Source organism: Crocuta crocuta, unplaced genomic scaffold, assembly GCF_008692635.1.
Source record: "Crocuta crocuta isolate KB4526 unplaced genomic scaffold, BGI_CrCroc_1.0 scaffold93, whole genome shotgun sequence".
In the NCBI taxonomy this organism is placed as follows: Eukaryota; Metazoa; Chordata; class Mammalia; order Carnivora; family Hyaenidae; genus Crocuta; species Crocuta crocuta.
In genome coordinates this window covers 8,415,379-8,436,295 of record NW_027529641.1, presented here as the reverse complement: position 1 = coordinate 8,436,295, position 20,917 = coordinate 8,415,379, and the positions used below count along the sequence as shown (strand labels likewise).

The 20,917-nt window shown below is 46.6% G+C and overlaps 1 protein-coding gene across 4 annotated transcripts in view; it reads left to right on the top strand.

The window, feature by feature from the left end:
* Positions 1 to 20,917, top strand: part of APBA2 (amyloid beta precursor protein binding family A member 2) — a 210,523-nt gene that overhangs the window by 129,982 nt on the left and 59,624 nt on the right. For all 4 annotated transcript variants that reach the window (XR_013334723.1, XR_013334722.1, XM_077762406.1 and 1 more), the window contains exon 3: positions 15,857 to 16,862. Coding sequence is in view for 2 of the 4 variants with exons in the window: in XM_077762406.1 (XP_077618532.1) it covers positions 15,897 to 16,862 (966 nt within the window). In the remaining 2 variants the exon portion in view is untranslated. The remainder of the gene's footprint in view (positions 1 to 15,856; positions 16,863 to 20,917) is intronic.

The following is a 20,917-nucleotide window of genomic DNA, read 5'->3' as shown; positions in this document are numbered from 1 at the left end:
GATATTGTTTTATTGTTTGTTTGTTTGTTTGTTTTGCCTCCTACACATGTCCTGTCTCCCCCAGCTAGGCTGGAAGCTCCTTGGGGGCTGTGGCCTTTCCCGAAGGCGGTTTTTGTGTCTGCACATGCTTTTTACATAGGGAGCTGTTTAAGCAGCCACCCAGGGTTAGCCACATTCTATTACCGTCAGGTCCCCAGGGGACCGCTCTCACTTTTTACCAGCTGACTACAATTTGGTGGTGGTGGTGGGGGGGGGTTTCCCAAGATCACCCTTAGGTTTGGGAAGTTGCTAGAATGACTCACATAACTCAGGAAGCACTATACTTACCAGTGACAGTTTTATTACAGCAAAAGGATACAAGTCCAAACCAGCCAAGAGACACACAGGGCAAAGCAGGAAGCCTCTGTAGTCCTCAGGGACATGTTCTCCTCCCAGCATGGGGGTGTGACAGTAATCAAATAGGACTGCCAACAAGGGAAGTTCACCTGATAAGACATCCTGTCAGGAATCCCAAGTGTTTGGAGGCTCCTTCCCAGGAACCAGGCATGCGGGCCAGCCCAGTTCTTGATTACACACACACACTGATTGCTGTCATGCTTAGCAGCTAACGAAGAATGGCTTGGGGTTCCTTTAGATTTCATCCAGATCCAAACACTCTGTTGAAGACTATATGAAAAAAAACATTAAGAAGGATGTATGTATGTCATTTGTTTACCTTGAAGAGCGAAGCCTGATTAGAACCAGTGCCAGTTTTTTTCACTTTGGATTCTTGGCCATTGTTTTCCAGCTGCAGTGGCAGAGTGGAAAATTTGCTGGAATAGAGCCTGTAGCACAGGCTCTCAAGGAGGGTCGTCTTGCTGAGGCGCTGCTGCCCAGCTGCCAGCTGCATTCAGACACCGGGTCTTATGACTGGGTTGACTTTCATGGAAATCGATGGACTCATGTAGAAGTTCCTGTACAGACTGCAGCCTCAGAGAGCTGAGGGTTGCTGTGAGTGTTCAGCTCTGGGTAGGGGTGTCAGCAAAGCTTGGTTCTGGAGACCTGACTTCCAGGAGGGCATATGACCTCCGTCCCGCTCTTGAAGCTTGTGATGAGGCCACAGGCTGACTCCACGTGGGTTGTTGGGCCTCTTCACCTGGGGACCCTGACCTTCCCTCACTGCTAGGAGCCCATGAGCCAGAGGAGCTGAGCAGTGAGGGCTTGCTGGTGTAGTGAATGAACATTTAGTGGGTTGCAGTTGAAGGATAATTAGAATAATTGGGATAAATAGCCATCAGGTGTTTGAAAAATAGGTTCATCAACAGCCTGGGAGGGCAGTTAGGTGTATTTACTCAGACTTTGGCAGGAAAGGGTGAATGTCTCCAGCAGGGGCTCCTGTGAGCCCAGGACTCTGTCCAGGCTGGTTAAATGAGTGAGTGTGGCTTTGAAATCCTGTTTTCTCTTTCATGCTTAGTGAGGGAGGTGGGACTGGGTGGGGGGTACCTTGAGAGGAGAGGCCTCAGGGGCATACTGTGATGATGGCATTTTAGTTCCTTTTAGCTGGAACCTGCTATTTTTCCTGGGGTTTTTATTACTGATTCCAAAGTTGTGGGTGCTGGAGGGGAGACAGGGAGGCCTGGTGTCTCACCAAATGTGGTGCCTCACTTTTGGCCCCAGACCAGCAGCATCACCTTTACCTGGCACCTGCTAAAAATGCACATTCTCAGTCCTACCCCAGACCTCCTCAATCAGAAGCACTGAGAGTGGGCACTTTGGGTTTCAATAATCTCTCCGTTAACCCCAGTGACCTAAAATGTGAGGCCCACTCTGTGAAGGAGCTGTCAGGAAGCAAAGCAGCCCAGACATGCCATGTGGGGACAGAAGAGTCAGAGCCCTGGAGCCCCCAAACCCAGGGTAGCTCTGGGGTATTTGTCCTCAGTTGGAAGCCAAGGCCCAGAAGCTGCTGGGGGCCGCCTTACCCTGCCCACTCGCCCTGGCTGCACCATCTGGGACAGCTGCACCAGGAGGCTGGGGAAGTGCTCAGGGCCATTGCTAGGGGCTGTCCCACCCCCTCACTCCTGAGCCTCTGTCCCACAGACTTCTCCATTACCTGCCAGCCACACCTGTCTGCTTTGCTTCAGCCTCACGACCACCAGATACTGTTTTGTTTTTGGTTTTGGTTTTTTTGTCTTGAAAAGCTACAGCCAGGGCCCTAACTCGAAAGTACCCACCATCTCTCTTCTTACCATACTTTTCTAAGGGAAGAAAATGTCACTTAGGAGGAAAAGGCAGCCTGGATCTCTTGTGGGAAGGATCAAAGTTGTCCTGCAGACGTCTGCTAGGAGGGTGGATTAACAGCTGAGCCCAGGGGGTGCTTGGGAGCAGCTCTGGAGAAATCTGGTGGGCTGCCTATGCACACCCCCCCAAAACTGGGGAATGGGGTGGAGCTGGCTTTTCCCCAGCAAAGGATGAGCGGCTTCCTCACTCTGAGCTACCGTACCTGCATGGGGCGTTCAGGGGCATGGAGACCACGATGCCCCCCTGAGGAGGTGTAGCCACAGGCCCACATGTGACTGTGCATCTTCTCTTTTGCAATACCTCCCTGCTCCCGCTAAGTCCCTGAGTTCCCTGCTTCCACAGTGGAAACATTTGTAAAAGAGTTATACATAAATAAAGTTAAGTCATTTTAAATGAGCCAGGAGAAGCTGGCTATTTAAAGAAATTCCTGTGGGAGATCTTTTATTCAGAAGATAATCATTTGACAAAGTGATTAAGTAGCCGACAATTTATATCCATTTCCAGAGCTGCTTCTCTGCATGGAGAGTTTCGTTTATACCCTTTCAGCCTCTCTCATTGAGCCCCTTTTCCTAGGCACTGAAGGACCCCCAGATACAAGACTGAGCCCTTGACTCCATTGGCTTATGAATGAGGTGGCTATGTTGGCACCATCTATAGAGAGTTAAAGAATGTTCTGGAAGGCCAAACAGATGGGTTGGGGTGACTTGCGGGAAGGATGAAGTGAATGAAAAATTGTGTGAGATCACAGGTTGGCCATCGCCGTGAGCTGGTGCCTCTAGGGGGTTTGCTGGGATTGGGGTGGGAGCCTCACAGGAGAGGAGAGTATATAGGCATCCCTTGTGGGTGAGGGTCCAAGACAGGCAGGGATGGTGCCTCTCTGGGCTGGTTATTTCCTGCCTGAGTGAGCTGGGACTGCTGAGAAATAAGTGCCAGAGTGAGTGAGACCCTTGTCTCTCCCTATTGGAAGGGCTTTCCTTCCCCACGGATCCTGGGCTCCTATGTCCTGGGCTGGGTCTGGGCTTCAACTACCATCTCTGGGCCAGCTGCTGGCCCTCTGCTCTGGCCAGGGCTGCTGGCACTGTGATGCCTGGCCCTCTGCTTTGACAACCTCTGCCCAGCACTTCCTGAATTCTAGAACCCCCTTGGTTTTGGTCGTGGTAAACCGTGGCTTCCTACAGAGCTGTTCTCCAGGCACTGCCCTCTCCAACAGCTCTGGGGAACTCCCTTTTCCAGCTCCAAGTCACCACAGCTTCGGAGGGGTACTTGAGAACCAACAGGACCCCAGCTGTGGAGGAGTGCAGAGGTACGGAAATCTAAATTGCAGGTCATCTCGGATGGTTAGCTTTGGAAACTGACGGCATCTTTCCATGATGGAGGTTGGTTTCATATCCCGCTTATACAATGCTGAGCCAAATCAGCAAAGCTGTACTTTGAAAAGTTGACAGTCCAGCATCTCAGTCCTGTAATTAGCACCCGCAGACCAGTGCTAAAGCATTATGTTAAGGGAAGGAAGCCCTAGACGCTGTCTGGTACGGGGGCCCTAGGGGCCTCATGCACACTTCCCTCCTAGCCCCTTTCCTGTCTGTGTGCATTTCCTAGAAGGACCTGGAGCTGATTGAACTCTTTTGGTCAAGGTAGGGATAGAGGCAGGGAGATCCCCAGTCTTATTAAAAGTGTCCTTCGAACATATTGCTTTGTTTCAGCTTCATGCCAGGCTGTAAAAGGGAAGGCCACTTTGTGTGTGTCAGGGCCTTTGCTGAAGAGCAGCATTGCTTCCCTGAGGCCCAGGGGGACGATGGCTATGAAGGGCCAGGATCAGGAGAGCCCTAGAGGTTCTATGTGTCATTAGACAAAGGCCCCAAAGACCTCAGATGCCTGCAGTGGTGGGTGGTAGAGGAGAGTCTGCGGCCAACCCTTCAGCAACATGAAGCTCCCTTTCCCTGCATGGTTGCCTCTTATTCTCCTGGCTCAGAGCTTCTTACCTGGAGACTGTGAACCTTGGGGGTTATAGAGTCTTCCTGGAAGGGCCATCAACCATATATTCAATAATTCCAATTCTGTGCTCTTTGCATTGACTATGTTTCAGTCACTGGGGCAGTCAAAATACTGATATCAGGGCCCCACCCAGAAATTCTGACTTCCTGGGACTGGGACAGGTCCAGAAATAATGGTTTTTAAATTTTTTTAAATGTTTATTCTTGAGAGAGAGACAGAGTGCGAGTGGGGGGAAGGGGCAGAGAGACTGAGAGAGACAGACAGACAGAATCTGAAGCAGAGTCCAGGCTCCATGCTGTCAGCACAGAGCCCGACGCAGGCTTGAACTCATGAACCACGAGATCATGTCCTGAGCTGAAGTCAGACGCTTAATCAGCTGAGCCACCCACGCGCCCCCCAGGAATGATGGTTTTGAAAAACTCTCCAGGGTGATTCTAACATGAAGCTGGGACTGAGGACCCTGGGACTGGTAGAAGTTGTCCGTTTGCCTCCAGCATGGCTTCTCTGCTGCTGATGGTACAGATGATAGTAGGCTGAGCCGGGATCATTGGTTGCAGTTGTACGTGTTTGATGAATTGAACAAAATAAAAATAAGCAGGTTTTCACTTAATGTACCTTTCAAAATCTATGAACAGATCAATGAGGATGTATGATGCTGGCCAAGATTAAGTAAGCCCACTGAAGCCTGTCTCTCACATTTATTAGAACTAAAAACTCTGGACAGAATAAAAAGCAACACCATTGGCATGGAGGTCAAAGCATGAATGCCCAGTAATTAGACATAATTCTGAATGGAGAGGTAGAAAAACCTCAATAATATATGAGCAAGGTAAATCCAGTGATACCTAACAACAATAGGTAGGGTTATCCCAGGAATGCAAGGCTGTTTTGAAAGTCAAACCTAAGCCAGTGTATTACACAGAGTAGAGAAGAAAAACCACATGGGCATCTCAGTAGGGGTAGAAAAAAGCATTTAACAAAATTCAGCATTCATTAATGATTTAAAAAACACTCAGCACACAGGAATGGAGACATCTTCAATCTGAAAGAGGACATCTGCAAAATATTTACAGCTAAGATCATACTAGTGAAAGACTGAATGTTTTCCACCTAAGGTCAGGGACAAGGCAAGGTCTGGTGGCTGTCATTTCTCCTATTTAGCATCATACAGGATGTCCTCACCAATATGGTAAGACAAAGAAAAGAAATAAAAAGGAGGGAGATTGCAAAAGAATACAAAAAACCAACTCTTGCAGACTTCATCATTGTCTGCAGAGTCTCATGGCATCTACAGAAAGCTAAAATAGATGAATTGAGCAAGTTCACTATGTAACAGTTAAATTTCTACGCTATATCAATAAAACAATTGTGAGTAAAAAGGAGCGTTTATAGTGCACTAAAAAGAGAAAAGAAATATATATAATTCTGACAAAGCATGTACAAGTACTGAAGGCCAGAAGCTAAATACTGATAAGAGAAATCAAAGAGGACCTAAATAATGGAAAGATATATCATATTTATGCATTGGAAAATTCAGTATAGTTCAGATGTTAATTCTCCCCAAGTTGATGTATAGATTTGATGCATTCCCAATTAAATTCTCAGCAAGATTAAAAAAAATATAGATATCGGAGGCACCTGGTGACTTGGTTGGTTAAGCATCCGACTTTGGCTCAGGTCATGATCTCACAGTTCATGGGTTTGAGTGTTGAGCCTGCTTGGGATTCTCTCTCTCCCTCTCTCTCTGCCTGCCCCAGAGCGCACACTTACATGGTTTCTCTCTCTTAAATAAATAAACATTAAAAAAAAGGTATTGATAAGATGATTCTAAAATGTATATGCTGGAAAGGCAAGGAAGGACACTTGAATAACTGACACAAATGGTCAGACTCAAGGTGGAAACACATCCCTGATTACATGCTGGAGACTTCTCCAGAACATAAAAAAACAAAGGAGTTCCTTTGAGTAAGGTACACACAATCCTTATGGACTGTGTTGGTTTGCTAGAGCTGCTGTAACAAAGTAGCCCAAACTGGGTGGCATAAACAACAGGAATTTATTGTTTTACAGTTGTGGAGGCCAGGATTCTGAGATGGAGGTGCTCATGGTGTTGGTTCCTGTGAGGGGGGTTCTGTTCCCTGCTTCTCTCGGAGCTTCTGGGTGCCTTCATTTTTACACCTTCATTTTTACATGATGTTTTACCTGTATGTGTCTGTCTCCCAAGTTTCCTCTTTTTATAAGGACATCAGTCATATTGGATTAGAGCCCGCCCTAATTACCTTATTTTAATTAATTACATCTGCAATGACCATTTCCAAACAAGGCCACATCCTGAGCCACTGGGCGTTAGGACATCAAGCTATAAATTTGGAGAGGGAGGGGACACAGTTCAGCCCATAATGGTTTATTTTCAATCTGCACAGTGAGTGATACATGCCTTTAGAAGTGATTAGGAAACTACGAATATAGCTGAACAGCCAGTACAAATGACTCTGGTTTTCTCTCTGTCTTGTGGCTGCTTTCTCTGGGGTGACTGAGTCCTTTATCTCTGAGCATGGATTTGGTATAGGATGTGTTTAGAGTGTCCTTCCTGGCCCAAGGCCCTGGCAAATGCAGACATTATGCGTTTTTCTCAACATTCTCAAGCATATTGCCAATAATTTTTGTGTTGTTTAATTGCCTTCTTATCCGGATCCTTGATTTCCTCCTGAATGCAAGTAAGAACAGATGCTGACAGGGGTAAGCCACCAGTGTTTCTGGGAGTTCTTGGGGGAGAAAGGTCACTTCTTATAATTAGGGGTAACTAACGAGAAATAAGTGTCTGCTGGCCCACATGTGTTCATAGGTACCATACTGCCATGCATTATGGCGTGAATGCTGGCTTCTACGTTGTGGGATTCAGACACCAGCTCCTGAGGACTTGTCATTGGTGAAGAGATGATGGCGTTTTTAAAATGTATTTCAGGGTCAGGTCATTCTCTTTTGCTCATTCTGAGCTGAGGATGCGGTGGGACAGATATCCTGGCATACTGAAAGGTCCAGATGGAATAAATCAGTCCCCACCTGTGTCCCAAGACTCTTTCAAGGGATGCTGAGACCTATGTCCTTGCTATGCAGAAATGTCACTTGGCAGCTGTGGCTATAGAGGGCTTGTACTCCATGGTTCTTGTCTTTTTTTTTTTTTTTAATAGTTTATTGTCAAATTAGTTTCCACATAACACTCAGTGCTCATCCCCACAAGTGCCCTCCTCCATGCCCATCCCCCCTCCCCCCCACATCCATCAGTCCTCAGTTTTTGTCAGCATTCAAGAGTCTCTCATGGTTTGCTTCTCTCCCTTTCCCCCACCATTTCCGCCCTTCTTCTCCCCCTTGTTCCTCCGTCAAGTTCCTCCTAATCCTCCTATACGTGCAAACATATGGTTCTTGTCTTTTTATGTTATCAGTCTATAGAAGTACCATACTCAGAAAAGAAGAAGGGAAGGAAGTAAATACAGTTATCACCCCATCACTCAAAAGAAACCCTTGCTGGTGTTTGAATGTATTTCTTCACAGTTTATTCTATGTTTATTTGGTTGTGAATAAATTATAACAATGCATTTTATGTGATAAACTCTTTGTAAATATTTTAATCACTGCATAATTGTCTTGTGGATGTGCTAACATTGGCTTAACTAAGAGCCTGTATTGAAGGTTTGGTGTGGGCTCAACATTTTTGCCCTTTTTTTCCCTGCCGTTTTTCAAAGAGAAGCATAGCCCTGTGTGAGCTGAGCTAGGTTGCAGTGTCTTGTGTGACGGTGTTAGAACTCAGCCTGGTTTTGGGGAAATTATTAACGTCTCTTCAAAGCTTGTGGTTGTCTGATCTTGTAGCAAGATGCTTAATCAATGACTTTTGCCTGGGTTCCTTGAACTGATAATACAGGTGTACTCTAGGGCTGTGTACACTCAGACTGTGTGTGGTCAACGCAATGAAATAATACTTGAAAGGAAAAAGAGGCTATTATCTTTGCAGCCTGTGAGACAGAACTGGGGAACAAGACTGTGGGCAGCAGCCATTTGGTTGAGTATATATCCCATTTGTATGATAACATTTTTACCTGGTTGGTAGTGTGGCCACCGAATCACCCTTTTTCATCTTGGTCTGCTTAGTAGTGCTTCTAAGAACTGGCTAATGCTGTTTTCCCATGCACAAGAAAAATGGGGTTTCGAATAAGGACACTGGGGCTCTTTATTGTTGACAATAAGCCTTTATTTCCCACATCTCATTAGCATGTTTCAGGAGGAGAGTGGGGAGCATCGAGTCAGGGTCTGCATTTTCTACTGATTTATGTGCTTGCTGTTCTAGAATTAATTGAGTCTGGACACAGGGCCTCATTTTCATTTTCTTGGACGCATAGCAGGTAATCGTGTTTCTTCTGTACATTTGAATTGCTTTCCAGATGGTCTGTTGTGAACGATTTATCTTTAATATGATTAATCAGAAGCAGAGGACCTCAATATGTTTGTTCACAAGCTCGCATGCAAAACCTCCCGGCCCCCTACTGTAGGGGTGGTTAACTCTCTCCTGGCTAGAGTCCTCCTGGAGCTTTTCTGAGGACCTGGACCTTGGATTGGAGGAAAGTTTAAAGGGTCCTGGATAAAAGCCGTGGAAGGGGGTAAAAGGCTTAGAGTATATCCTCAGGGAACCATCAGGACATTACCTATCATATAAAAATAGGATACCATTCATGTATCACTAGAGAATAAGATTCTGTCTATTGGGCCAGGAAACACTATGTAGCCATTAAAATCATAATTATAGAGACTTCCCACTGCTTACATATTATATTAGGAGAGGAGAACATGGCAGTGTTTTCAGCAAGACTTCAGCCACACAAAAGAGATGTGTAGAAAAGAGAATGGAAAGAAATACATGACAAAATCAATGATGGCTGTCTGTGGATGGAACAGCTATGAGGGGGTGTCTCTTTTTGTCTATATTCCCTATTAAATATACCGCAGAACAAATCGTGATCCTTATCTTTGGGAAGTATTGTGCCCGGAGAAGCAGTCACCTCCTGGGTACAAAAATCTGCCCGCGTTCATTTAACAAATGATGTGCTAAGATTAGTCACGTGTCCTGCCCTCTTCTCAAGGCAGGGAGTGAAGCTCCTCATAGCCTCCTACAGGGCAGCTGTCCCCTTGAAACTGTTGCACTCCCAGAAGGAGAATGCACTGATGTAACTGCAGATCTTTCCATGAGATGTTGCTTGTGCGCTTATAGAGCCTTGGGGTCCAGGAAGGTGAGGTTTGGCGGCTATGTGGGACCTCCCTGCAGACACGAAAGGTGCTGAAAAAGCTGCTTGTCACTGTGGTGTTATAATTGGAATCCTTTGTCATCGAGCTGCAAGCCCTCCTATGTAATGGCAGTGTGTTAGTGCCTTGTGCTTTTAAACACACCTTTACTGGACTGCATTGGATAGTATAAGCTCAGAACTCCTTTTTTTCAGGAATCACTTTGCTTCACTTTGCCCTACCTTTCCTTCTCCTCGCCCTTTGACCTCACCACACCTTCCTGGTCTGGGAAGTGTCTGCTGTTCTCTGAATAACCCTTGTGGGTCCAGACCACCCACCTTTGTCCTACTGGGAGGGAGTATAAGTGACCCAGGAGGTGCATCTTGAAAAGGAATAGAGAATGCGCAGAACATGATGGCCTGGGCATCTAGGGAAGGGCCTTGTATTTTCTTAGCAAGGAGATCAAATCCATTCTGTAGTTAGTGGAAAGCCCCCAGAGACCCCCAAGCATCATTCAGGGCAAGGTTAAGTGCACCCCTACAGCCCCTCACAGAAGAATCACCTGCAGCTCTAGGCCTGGCTTTGGCCCACCTGCTCAGAATCTTGGGCCCATGAACCTGCAAGAAGAAGAAGGTGGGCCTTCTACCCATCAAAGTGAATGAACCATTGCTTTGGGGGAGCAGCTCTTGCCTTTCCTCAATACCTCCCCCTTTCCTGCACTCCTACCTCCATGCACCCATATCCTGTTGCTAGAATGCACATTACGTCTCTGGCCAGGGTGACTGTCACCTGATAGCAGCCATTTCCAGCCCCCTGTGTCAGCAGAGTTCCCATTACCCATCGAAGATACATACCTTATCAGGCATTCTCTCCCTTCACATTTCATTTAAAATTTTCCTCACCTCCCTGTATATAGTAGGTAAAAACAAACATTATGGAGTTGAGGCCTGCATTGGTTTAACCCTCTTCAAGCCCTGAAGGCAGGTACTATCATTTCCAATTTACCAAAAGGGCGGAAGGACATGCCTTTGTTAAATACTTTGCCCAAGGCCTGAGTAAATGGAGGCCTAAATGTAAACAAGGACCTTCTGTCTTCATCTTTAACAGGAGGGTTCTTTCTCTTATACCAAAAGTGGTAGGTTATACGGGTAGGTTAAGTGTAATTCTGCAAACCTTCAAAGATGTGGCTGCCATCCAGGATTCTGGTGTGGGTCCCTTTCCATTTGTATCCATGGAAAAGAGAACCAGAGCAGAAGGTCTGCACTATCAAACTCTAGAAAAGCCAACTAGCATGGTATTTGATGGTGAAAACTTAAAAACAAACCAAAAAACCAGGATCATTCACAATGTCTGGCCAGAGCTCTATGGGAACCCGAGGCGAAGAGAAAAGTCAATAATACTGATCTTGTCTTTATGTAACATTTTGGTATTTTTTATCATCTATTTTCACATTATTTTTTATTATATTTATTTATTTATTTATTTTTAATGTTTTATTTATTTTTGAGAGAGAGGAGAGACAGCGTGAGCAGGGGAGGGTCAGAGAGAGGGAGACACAGAATCTGAAGTAGGTTCCAGGCTCTGAGCTGTCAGCACAGAGCCCGACACAGCACTCAAACCCATGAACTGGGAGATTATGACCTGAGCCAAAGTCGGACACTGAACTGACTGAGCCACCCAGGTGCCCCTATTTTTTTTTTTAAAGTGTTGCATTAAAATAGTCTCTTTCTTTGGTGCCCTGTTAAATTTTGTTCTTCTTTTATTTTTTCAGTGTATTTATTTGAGAGAGAGAAAGACATGGGGTAGTGGGGGCAGAGAGAGAGTCTGACATGGGGCTTGAACTCACAAACTGTGAGATCACGACCTGAGGTGAAACCAAGAGTCAGACATTTAACTGACCGAGCTACCCAGGGGCCCCTGCCTTGTTAAATTTTATGACTGAGGTGAGTGCCATACGTGCTTCACCCTGGACCAGCCCTGGTAAGAAGTAAAGACATTTTCATTGCACTTAGGAATAAGTCAAGGATGCTTCTTAGCAGATCTGCCACTTAACTGTGTAGTAGTAGTCCAGGGCAGTACCTCCAGAAAAGGTGGTAAAATCCTGGAATTGAGAGGAACAAAATTACCAACTAAAAATTATTAGAATTTAGAAAAGAATTTTTACAAGCTCAGTATAGATTTTTTTCTATGTACCAACAACAGCCAGGTAAATATATAATGGCAGACACTACAGCTACCAGAAAATAATAAAATCTAAGAATAAACTTGCTATGAAGAATCCCGTGATGCTGTTGAAAGACCTTTTAAATCTTGGATAAATGGGGGCACCTGGTGGTTCAGTCTTAAGTGTCCAACTCTTGACCTTAGCTCAGGTCTTTTTTTTAAAAAAATCTTTTTAATGATTTATTTATTTCTGAGAGAGAGAGATAGTGTGAGCTGGGGAGGGTCAGAGAGAGAGGGAGACACAGAATCTGAAACAGGCTCCAGGCTCTGAGCTAGCTGTCAGCACAGAGCCCGATGCGGGGCTCGAACCCACGAACCGTGAGATCATGACCTGAGCCAAAATCAGACGCCTAACCAACTGAGCCACCCAGGCGCCCCAATCTTGGCTCACGTTTTGATCTCAGGGTCATGAGTTTAGGTCCTGAACTTCAGAGTATATTTACATACTTGATAAGCCAAGTTCTTCATTACTCTCATTTTTAGATCTTTCTGAGCTATTTTCACATATTTATTCTTCCAAATGAACCTAAGAATTATTAGGTCACAGTTTCCCCAATATTCTGTTGAAGCGTTGGCTGAGACAGCCTCATGTTATAGATGGCTTGGGTAAATTATTTATGGGATCAGGGACTGTTCCACATTACTGTAATGTATGTGCTTTCATCCTTGAGTCTTATGTTGGCATAGAGGGTGGTATATTGTAGATGTGGGCATACATACATCTGTGTTTACATACAGATTTTATCCCCCAAATGACCTAGAATTTGGGGTTAAGATGTAATCTGAAGTTAGGAGGTATGGTGTACCTTAGTGTGTTCTTTAACAAGGATGTGGATACCTGCAATTTTGTGACCTAGGGAGATACAGAGATGCTGTAGAGATAGAGTTACTCCCAAGGAATAGGAACTGTGTGTTCAAGGGCAACTGACTGCCAGCCCCATTTGCCTTTGACCATCCTGAGTCTCAAGGTGTAAGAATCTGGCTGTCTCCTGGGGCGCCTGAGTGGCTCAGTCGGCTAAGCGTCTGACTTCGGCTCAGGTCATGATCTCACAGTCTGTGGGTTCGAGCCCCGTGTCGGGCTCTGTGTTGACAGCTCAGAGCCTGGAGCCTGTTTCAGATTCTGTGTCTCCCTCTCTCTCTGCCCCTCTCCCACTCACTCTCTGTCTCTGTCTCTCAAAATAAAGACATAAAAATTAAAAAAAAAAAAAAGTGTTCTCTTAACCACTGCATTCAGGGCATGCTTTAGGAGCCATTTTGGGGGTTGCTACTAGAGATTGTGTCCTCAAAAAGGTGGTTCCCAAGTTCCTTCTGTCAGTCCTACAACGTATGCATGTCCCTGGTAGTTAGCTATCCTCTGTGAATGTAAGAGATCTGTTGTAAAATGATAAATGGCTATGAGGCAGGCCAGTACCTTTGATGCATCACCTGTATTTTAGTGAACACTGAGCACCTCCATCCCTACCTGGGAATAAATCTCTGGGATTATCCTGTCAGCTTTGGGGTTTGGGTATGGGGTAACTTGTGAGGGCATTCATACCCTATAGCATCCATCCCAGTGATAATATTCTTAGTGGGGTATCTTTCTAGACTGCATGCTGCTCTGGAGAAGGCTCTGTCAGTCTGTCAGCATCTAGTGATGCTACTAAGACATAGCCATTCATGAGCCTCTTGTAATAGGAAATTTTCTTGGAGTGAATTCACATGTCAGAAGCATGTGGCTCAATCAGTAATGATGCTCGCACTCTGAGTATCTGGACAAATGAAATAATTCTCTCCTCCATTCTTTTGGGAATATTCATAATGCTGTGACTGTGGCCATCTGGTAAACCCAGTCTCATAGAAAAATGTGTTTTGGGCACCACTATAAGCAAAATGCTGTGTGGGTGCTCTGGGGAATACAGAATGCAAAGGGTCTTTAGTTTAGGGCTTTTAGGGGGAGATGAAGTAGAAGAAAGGACGTATAGCCAGGGAAGCTCGGAGCCTGGGCAGGAACTGGCAATGAGAGCCCCCGTCTCTTCTCTCTAATCCTGCTGAGCTCAGATCCCATTGCTTCCACCGCTTAAATACTAAGTTACAGCTCCTCTCTCATTTCCACTGCTTTAAGCTCTCATTTCTTTCAAAAAATATTTAAAAAATTTTTTTACATTTATTTATTATTGAGAGACAAAAAGAGACAGAGCATGAACAGGGGAGAGGCAGAGAGAGGAGACACAGAATCAGAAGCAGGCTTCAGGCTCTGAGCAAGCTGTCAGCACAGAGCCTGATGTAGGGCCCAAACCCACGAACCATGAGATCATGACCTGAGCTGATCATGACCTCAACTGACTGAGCCACCCAGGAGCCCCTAAAAAAACATTTTTTATTGTGGTAAAATGCACATAAAATAAAATTTATCACTGTAACCATTTTCATGCGTACAGGGTCTCATTTCTTCTCTGGACACCAGAAGAAGTTTTTAAAAATAAAAGAACTGGGGCGCCTGGGTGGCTCTGTCAGTTAAGCGTCTGGCTTCAGCTCAGGTCACGATCTCACAGTTTGTGGGTTCAAGCCCCGCATTGGGCTCTGTGCTGACAGCTAGCTCAGAGCCTGGAGCCTGCTTCAGATTCTGTGTCTCCTTCTCTCTGACTCTCCCCTGTTCATGCTGTCTCTCTCTCTCTCTCTCTCTCAGAAATAAATAAAACATTTTAAAAAATTAAAAAAAATAAAAGAACTATGATACAAACACAAGGCATATGTAATGTAAAAGTACCATTTAAAGAATAAAGCAAACATCTTTGCTCGTTGGTCATCACTCAGCTGAAGAGATAGAACATTAACCGTCTGTTTGAATATCCCCTATGCCTTTTCCCTGGTACTGGTCCCTCACATTCTCTAGAGCTGCACTAGACTTCACTGGTCTCCCTCCCTGCAGCTCTCTGTCCGCCAGTATCTCTTCCTCACTGGACTCAGAGAGATAAGACTAAAACAGGAATCCTCTGTGTCACGTACCTGCTGAAAGTTGCCTGATGACTCTGAGTGTTTTGTAGGATAAAATGCAGAGTCCTGGGGGTGGAGTAAGGACCTCTTCCATTTTTTTTTTAAGTTTATTTATTTATTTTGAGAGAGAGACAGAGTGAGTGAGTGAGGGGCAGAGGGGGAGAGAGAGAGAGAGAGAGAGAGAGAGAGAGAGAGAGAGAGAATCCCAAGCAGGCTCTGCACTGTCAGCATGAAGCCTGTTGCAGGGCTTAAACTCACGAACTGTGAGATTATGATCTGAACCAAAACCAATAGTTGGGCTGCTTAACAGACTGAGCCACCCCGACGCCCCAGGACCTCCCCCATTAGGATCTTTGCAGTGCCCTGCGATGCCACAACGCACATCCTGAAAGCTGCAGCCACAGCCTCCACCCTCTCTCTGTGGCCAGGCAATGCTCTCCCCACTCTGGCGTCCCCCTCCCCTATACCCCCACCCTGCCGAGCCTGTGAGGCTAGGGCTCCCATTCAGCTTCTCTGTATGGTTCTCAGCCTGGATAGTTCCTGGCAAATGCTGCTTGGTTTGGAGCGAGGAGGAAGGAGAGGCTTCTGTGTGCTGGGGAGGGCGAGACCGCTGGGGGGCGAACTTGAGGCCTTTCAGGAGCAGCAGATTTAGACTTGGAAGGTAGTGGTACCTCCTCATCAGACCTTCTCATGTCTTCTGAATGAAAGCTTCTCTTTGGCTTTTTGAGAGAAAATAACTTGATCTGATGCTTCCTTGTCTTGTTACCTTGGCTACCCAAACTGAGTGAGCAGTTCTAAGAAGTCATGAATGAGCTGGTGGGAAAGAGGCAGTCATCCTGGCGAATGGCAGGTGCCTTGCCTCGCCTCTGCCTCCTTTGCCCCCAGCCCTCCATGTTCCCCCTTTCCTGTGGCATGACCATGCATTGCTCTCCACAAATGAGTCAGCGGCAGTGGGGACATCACATTATTTGAACAGATGTGCATTAACATCACCCTGGGACAACACGGTGGTGAAGCACTCCCGTGGGTCCTGCTGCTGGCAGCCTGGCGGGAGTCGTGGGTTGGCCATGCTTTGTGGGGTTCTGACTGTCCTCTCCGACGTTCCTCCCCACAGTGGCTGCTTGCAGGTGACGATGGCCGCGTGAGCGTCCGCCATGGCCAACCGGAAGCGTCAGAGCACGGCAAGCAGCATGCTGGACCACAGGGTGCGGCCGGGCCCCGTCCCCCATGGCCAGGAGCCCGAGAGTGAGGATGCAGAGCTGCCCTTGGCGGAGTACATGCCCAAGGGCCTGGAGCTGGCCACCATGCAGCCCGAGAGCCCCACGCCCCCGGACCAGGGGTGCCATGACCACAGCCCCGATGGGGACTCCAGCTCTGACTACGTGAACAACACCTCTGAGGAGGAGGATTACGATGAGGGCCTCCCTGAGGAGGAGGAAGGCATCACCTACTACATCCGCTACTGCCCGGAGGATGACAGCTACCTGGAGGGCATGGACTGCAACGGGGAGGGGTACCTGGCCCGTGGCACACGCCACCTGGAGACGGACGAGTGCCAGGAGGCCGTGGAGGAGTGGACGGACTCGGCAGGCCCCCATCCACACGGCCACGGGGACGAAGGCAGCCCCGACTACCGGGACGGCCACCGCCCCATCCCGGAGGACGAGGCCTCCGTCCTGGAGGCCCAGGACCAGGAAGAAGGTGTCCACTACTGTCCCAGCGAAGAGGGCTACCAGGACTACTACCCCACGGAGACCAACGGGAACACAGGCGGTGCCTCCCCCTATCACCCGAGGCGTGGGGGTGGGGACCTGGAGGACCAGGAGGAGGACATCGACCAGATCGTGGCCGAGATCAAGATGAGCCTGAGCATGACCAGCATCACCAGCGCCGGTGAGGCCAGCCCTGAACACACGTTGGTGCGGGGACCTGAGCCGGGACCCGGGGACTCCACGGAGGCCTGCCCGCCCAGCGAGGCCAGCCACGGCCCTAGCAGACATGAGGGAAGGCCCAAGTCGCTGAACCTCCCTCCTGAGGCCAAGCACTGTGGAGACCCCCAGAGAGGCTTCAAGACCAAGTGCAGGACTCCAGAGGAGAGGCCAGAGTGGCCCCAAGAGCAGGTAGGATTCTGGCTGTCCCCAGAGGGAAGAGGGCGGAGGGGCCCAGAGGGCAAAGGATGCCCCAGTGTCACCCATGCAGGTGCCAAAGCCCATTAGTTCAAGTGCATGTTTAGTTCTGCATTCATTCAGTTATGTAACAGGTGTGTGGACATTCTAGTGCCTTCCAGAAGATGCCTCCCTCCCACCTAAAAGAGATTGGGTCTCTAGCCTGCTTGCACTGAATCTGTTTGTGGTTGGGGGTGGTCCTATGTGACTACCATCCCCCTACCAGGTTTTTTTTCTCAGGCTGATGGGACATTGACAAGGCTGTGGGGTCGCAGGGAAGTGCATACTGCAGCAGCCAGTGGTTGGATGCCGCAGTGACCAGGGGCAGTGACCTGAGTGCATTTCACAGGGGCCATTGTATCCTGCTGACACTTTTCTGAAAGCTCAGGCGCTTGGCATTACGGGCCATTAGCTGTAAATAACTATTTTGAAAAACATTATTTGAAGGTTTCACAAAGTCTTGGAGAAGAAATGCATATTAATAAGATCAATGGATTTAAGAATAACTTTATTTTCTTTTAACTATATCAAAGTGAGCATATATCCTGATAGCTACAGTTAAAAAGCTGCTTTTCAAAACAAAAAATACCCCTCTGTGAATATATAAAGATGTGACTATTACACTTGTGTAAAGGAACTTCTGTTTGGTCATTTCTGTAGGCAAATGACAATGAAATGCTTTTATATTTTTTAAAGCCTTAATTAGTATTTCTTCCCCCCAGAAGAGTCCATGAGTTTATGTACTAAGGACGTATGTTTGGGATGTAAGTCAGATGACTTACACCCAGTTGCTGCTGGGTTTCTGGCCCTTGCATATTGATGCTTTTTGTTCTTTTTAAAGATTATTGAACGTACGTTGACTTCACTTTTGGGGTGTTCTTGTCATTCACAGCAGTTGTGCCTGCACCGAGGGCTCTGGAATGTAGAGAAACTGCTGTTGTGTGAGTGAATGTGGGGAGTTCCCCCCAAGGGCAGGTGGCTCGGGGCCCAAGGTCTGGGCTTTAGCCCATAGCACTGCCGGCCTTCTTCACTTGAACTCATTGCCAAACAGTGGCTATGGTGCCACAGGGACTGACATGGGCTGCACTAGGCAGGTGACATACTGAGCCTTGTAACAAATGACTTCCCTGGCAAAGTTCTTGTGAAGAGAACATTATCTTTAGAGTATGACGGGGAGTGGGCAAGACCTGACATTTTGCTGTTTTTGTGCTGTACCAGATGCTAATTTGAGCAAAAATGCAGACTTTGGGTTGGAGAGCCTGAGAGATGGATGAGTAGGATGGAATGAATGGGTGGTGGGGGTGGTTTCAAGGGGTAGGTGGAGGTGGGGGAACATCCTGAGCCATTGCTGAAGACCCAGTAGGAGCTCTGTTCCTTGGAGGCATGGCCTTGAATGGAAGAGCAAGTAATTTCTTTCCCTAAATAGAGTGTCTTCTCAAAGCAAATGCTCTCGGAGAAGCTCCTTTAAACTGGTTATTTATTGCATAGCTTTTTTGGTTTACTCATTCATTCACAAATTAATTCCATCAAAGAGAGCACCTGGTGAAGCTGAGCTCAGTGCTGACACGAGTTCCTGATAAAAATGGGGCCCCAGGATTCCTTTGGAGGGCTCTGCCATTCCTGAGTGAATGTGTCCTGGGTCTTCCCATCCTGTAGACACTGATGACCCATTCTCCAGATGAGGACCCTTTTGAAATTGGACCAGAAAGAGCCACTGTGATAGGATCATCTTGAAAGCAAAATTGTGTGGAGAACGAGGTCCAGTGGGAAAAGTCGTGACTCCTTGCTTCAGATCACAGCCTTCCTTCCTAAAAGGATTCCCTTACTCCCCCCAGGAGAGCCAGACTATGTGATGGGAGCCAACAAAAGAGCAGCCTCAACTAGGTGTACAGGATACTTGAGTCCTGTGCTGGCCTTCCCCTGGGCCCTCTACAGTTAGTGTAGCATAGCCTGAGATTAAGGCTATAGTAAAACAAAACAAAACAAAACAAAACAAAACAAAACAAAAAAGGGCAGTGTTGGCTACCTGGAGTTTCCTTTCTGAAGTGTGATCCATGGCCCCACTGCAGGCCCCTACCTCAGTACCACGGAATCCACATGCGACAGGAGGCCACATTCAAGTTCGAGAGGCAATACCGTGGAAGGCTTCTGCTGGAGGAAGAATTGCATAGCCTCCCTCACCTCTCTAATCCTCATTTTAAAGCTTGAAAAGTTATGTCATGGATACTTGGAAGAGTACTGCATAGCATTTTATTTCGTCCTTGTGTGGAAAACAATATTACAAAGGAATTAGAAATGGGAAGATGGAGAAAGTATCCTCTGTGGTTCCCACCATCCTAACAGATGAGCTCTTTTGGTTTTTCCGTGTTCCTTTTCAGACTCTAGCATTGAACATGAATAATGTACGTGGCTTCGCCATCCACCTTTTAAAATCTGACATGTTACAAATGTTTCTCTGTGTTGCCTTATAATTTCCATGATCATTTTTACTGACCTTTGAATATTCCATTCAGGCCATGTGCCATCTAATTCATCTGTCTGCACATACCCTGCCATCGAGCATACAGGTTGCTGATGGCATTGTCTCTTACACATCAGACTGGCATAGACATCTCTCTACAAGTTTTCTTTTGGTTTATTGCCTGAGAATAAATTCCCATACTGGATATGGACATTAACCATCTCCCCATGTTTATCTTGCTACTTTTCTCTCTCTCTTTTTTTTTTTTTAATATCTATTTATTTTTGAGAGAGAGGGAGGAGGGGAGGAGCAGAGAGAGAGGGAGACACAGAATCCGAAGCAGGTTCCAGGCTCTGAGCTGTCAGTACAGAGTCTGATGCGGGGCTTGAACTCACGAACCATGAAGCTGAAGTCAGATGCTTAGCTGACTGAGCCATCCAGGCGCCCTTTGCTACTCTTTTTCTATGATTGATTTGTGCTCTTTATCTTGTGGAGTCTGAGTGCTTTTCTGTATCTTAGAACTTTATATGCTTTAGGTGTTGCTTGTTGCTATAAATGTTTCCTTCGGTGTGTTTTCTTTTGAGAAGGCTTAGGTTTGCATGGAGACCTCTCGCTTATGTAACACTGGTGAGACCAAGAGGTCTGCGTTGGGGGTGGGGAGGAAGGCAGGATGTGAGAGAAACCAAAGGAAATAGACTCCAATTGCAGGAAGATACAATGTGATTGTGGAGACCAGAGATCTGTGCATGAGTGTTTCTAGAGAAGAAAGAGCTGTTTCAAAGCAATCCATGTTTATTAAGGAATCTTTGGAAAATATAAGCAAAAAACATATTTTGTCACATGGCATGGCCAAATTCTGTCATTGAGAGTTTTCAAATCAAACTAGCATCCTGTTAGATGTGTAAACAAAGCATGGCTGATCCTTATTCTTTTTTTTTTTTAAGTTTTTTTATTTATCTTGAGAGAGAGAGAGAGAGAGAGAATTCCAAGCAGGTTCTGCACTGCCAGCGCAGAGCCCGAGATCATGACCTGAGCCAAAATCAAAAGTCAGTTGCTTAACTGACTGAGCCATCCAACCACTCCTGGCTGATCCTTATTGTTCATGGATTCCATGTTTGTGAATTGGCCTACTTGCTAAAATGTATGTGTAAGCTTAAAATCAGTACTCATGGCCATTTTTCAAGATTTGTGGACATGCACAGAGGGGCAGAGACATGTGAGTTAGTCAGTGTGCATGATCCCAGCTGAGTTTGAGCAAGGAGATATTCTGCCTTCTTATTTCAGCTCTCATACTGCAATCAGGTGGCCTTTTCATGGGCCTTTTAGCTCTGTGTTTTTTGCATTTTTGTGCTTTCTGTTTGGTGATTAAATGACCCCCACGTGCAGTACTGGAGCACAGTCTGAGGTTTCTAAGCACCAGAAGTCTACGATGTGCCTTATGGAGAAAAATACATTGTGTTACATATTTCATGTAGGTGTGAGTTATAGAGCTGTTGGCCATGAGTCAACAATATGGTACAGCCAGAAAGAGGAAGAGGAAATTTGCCAA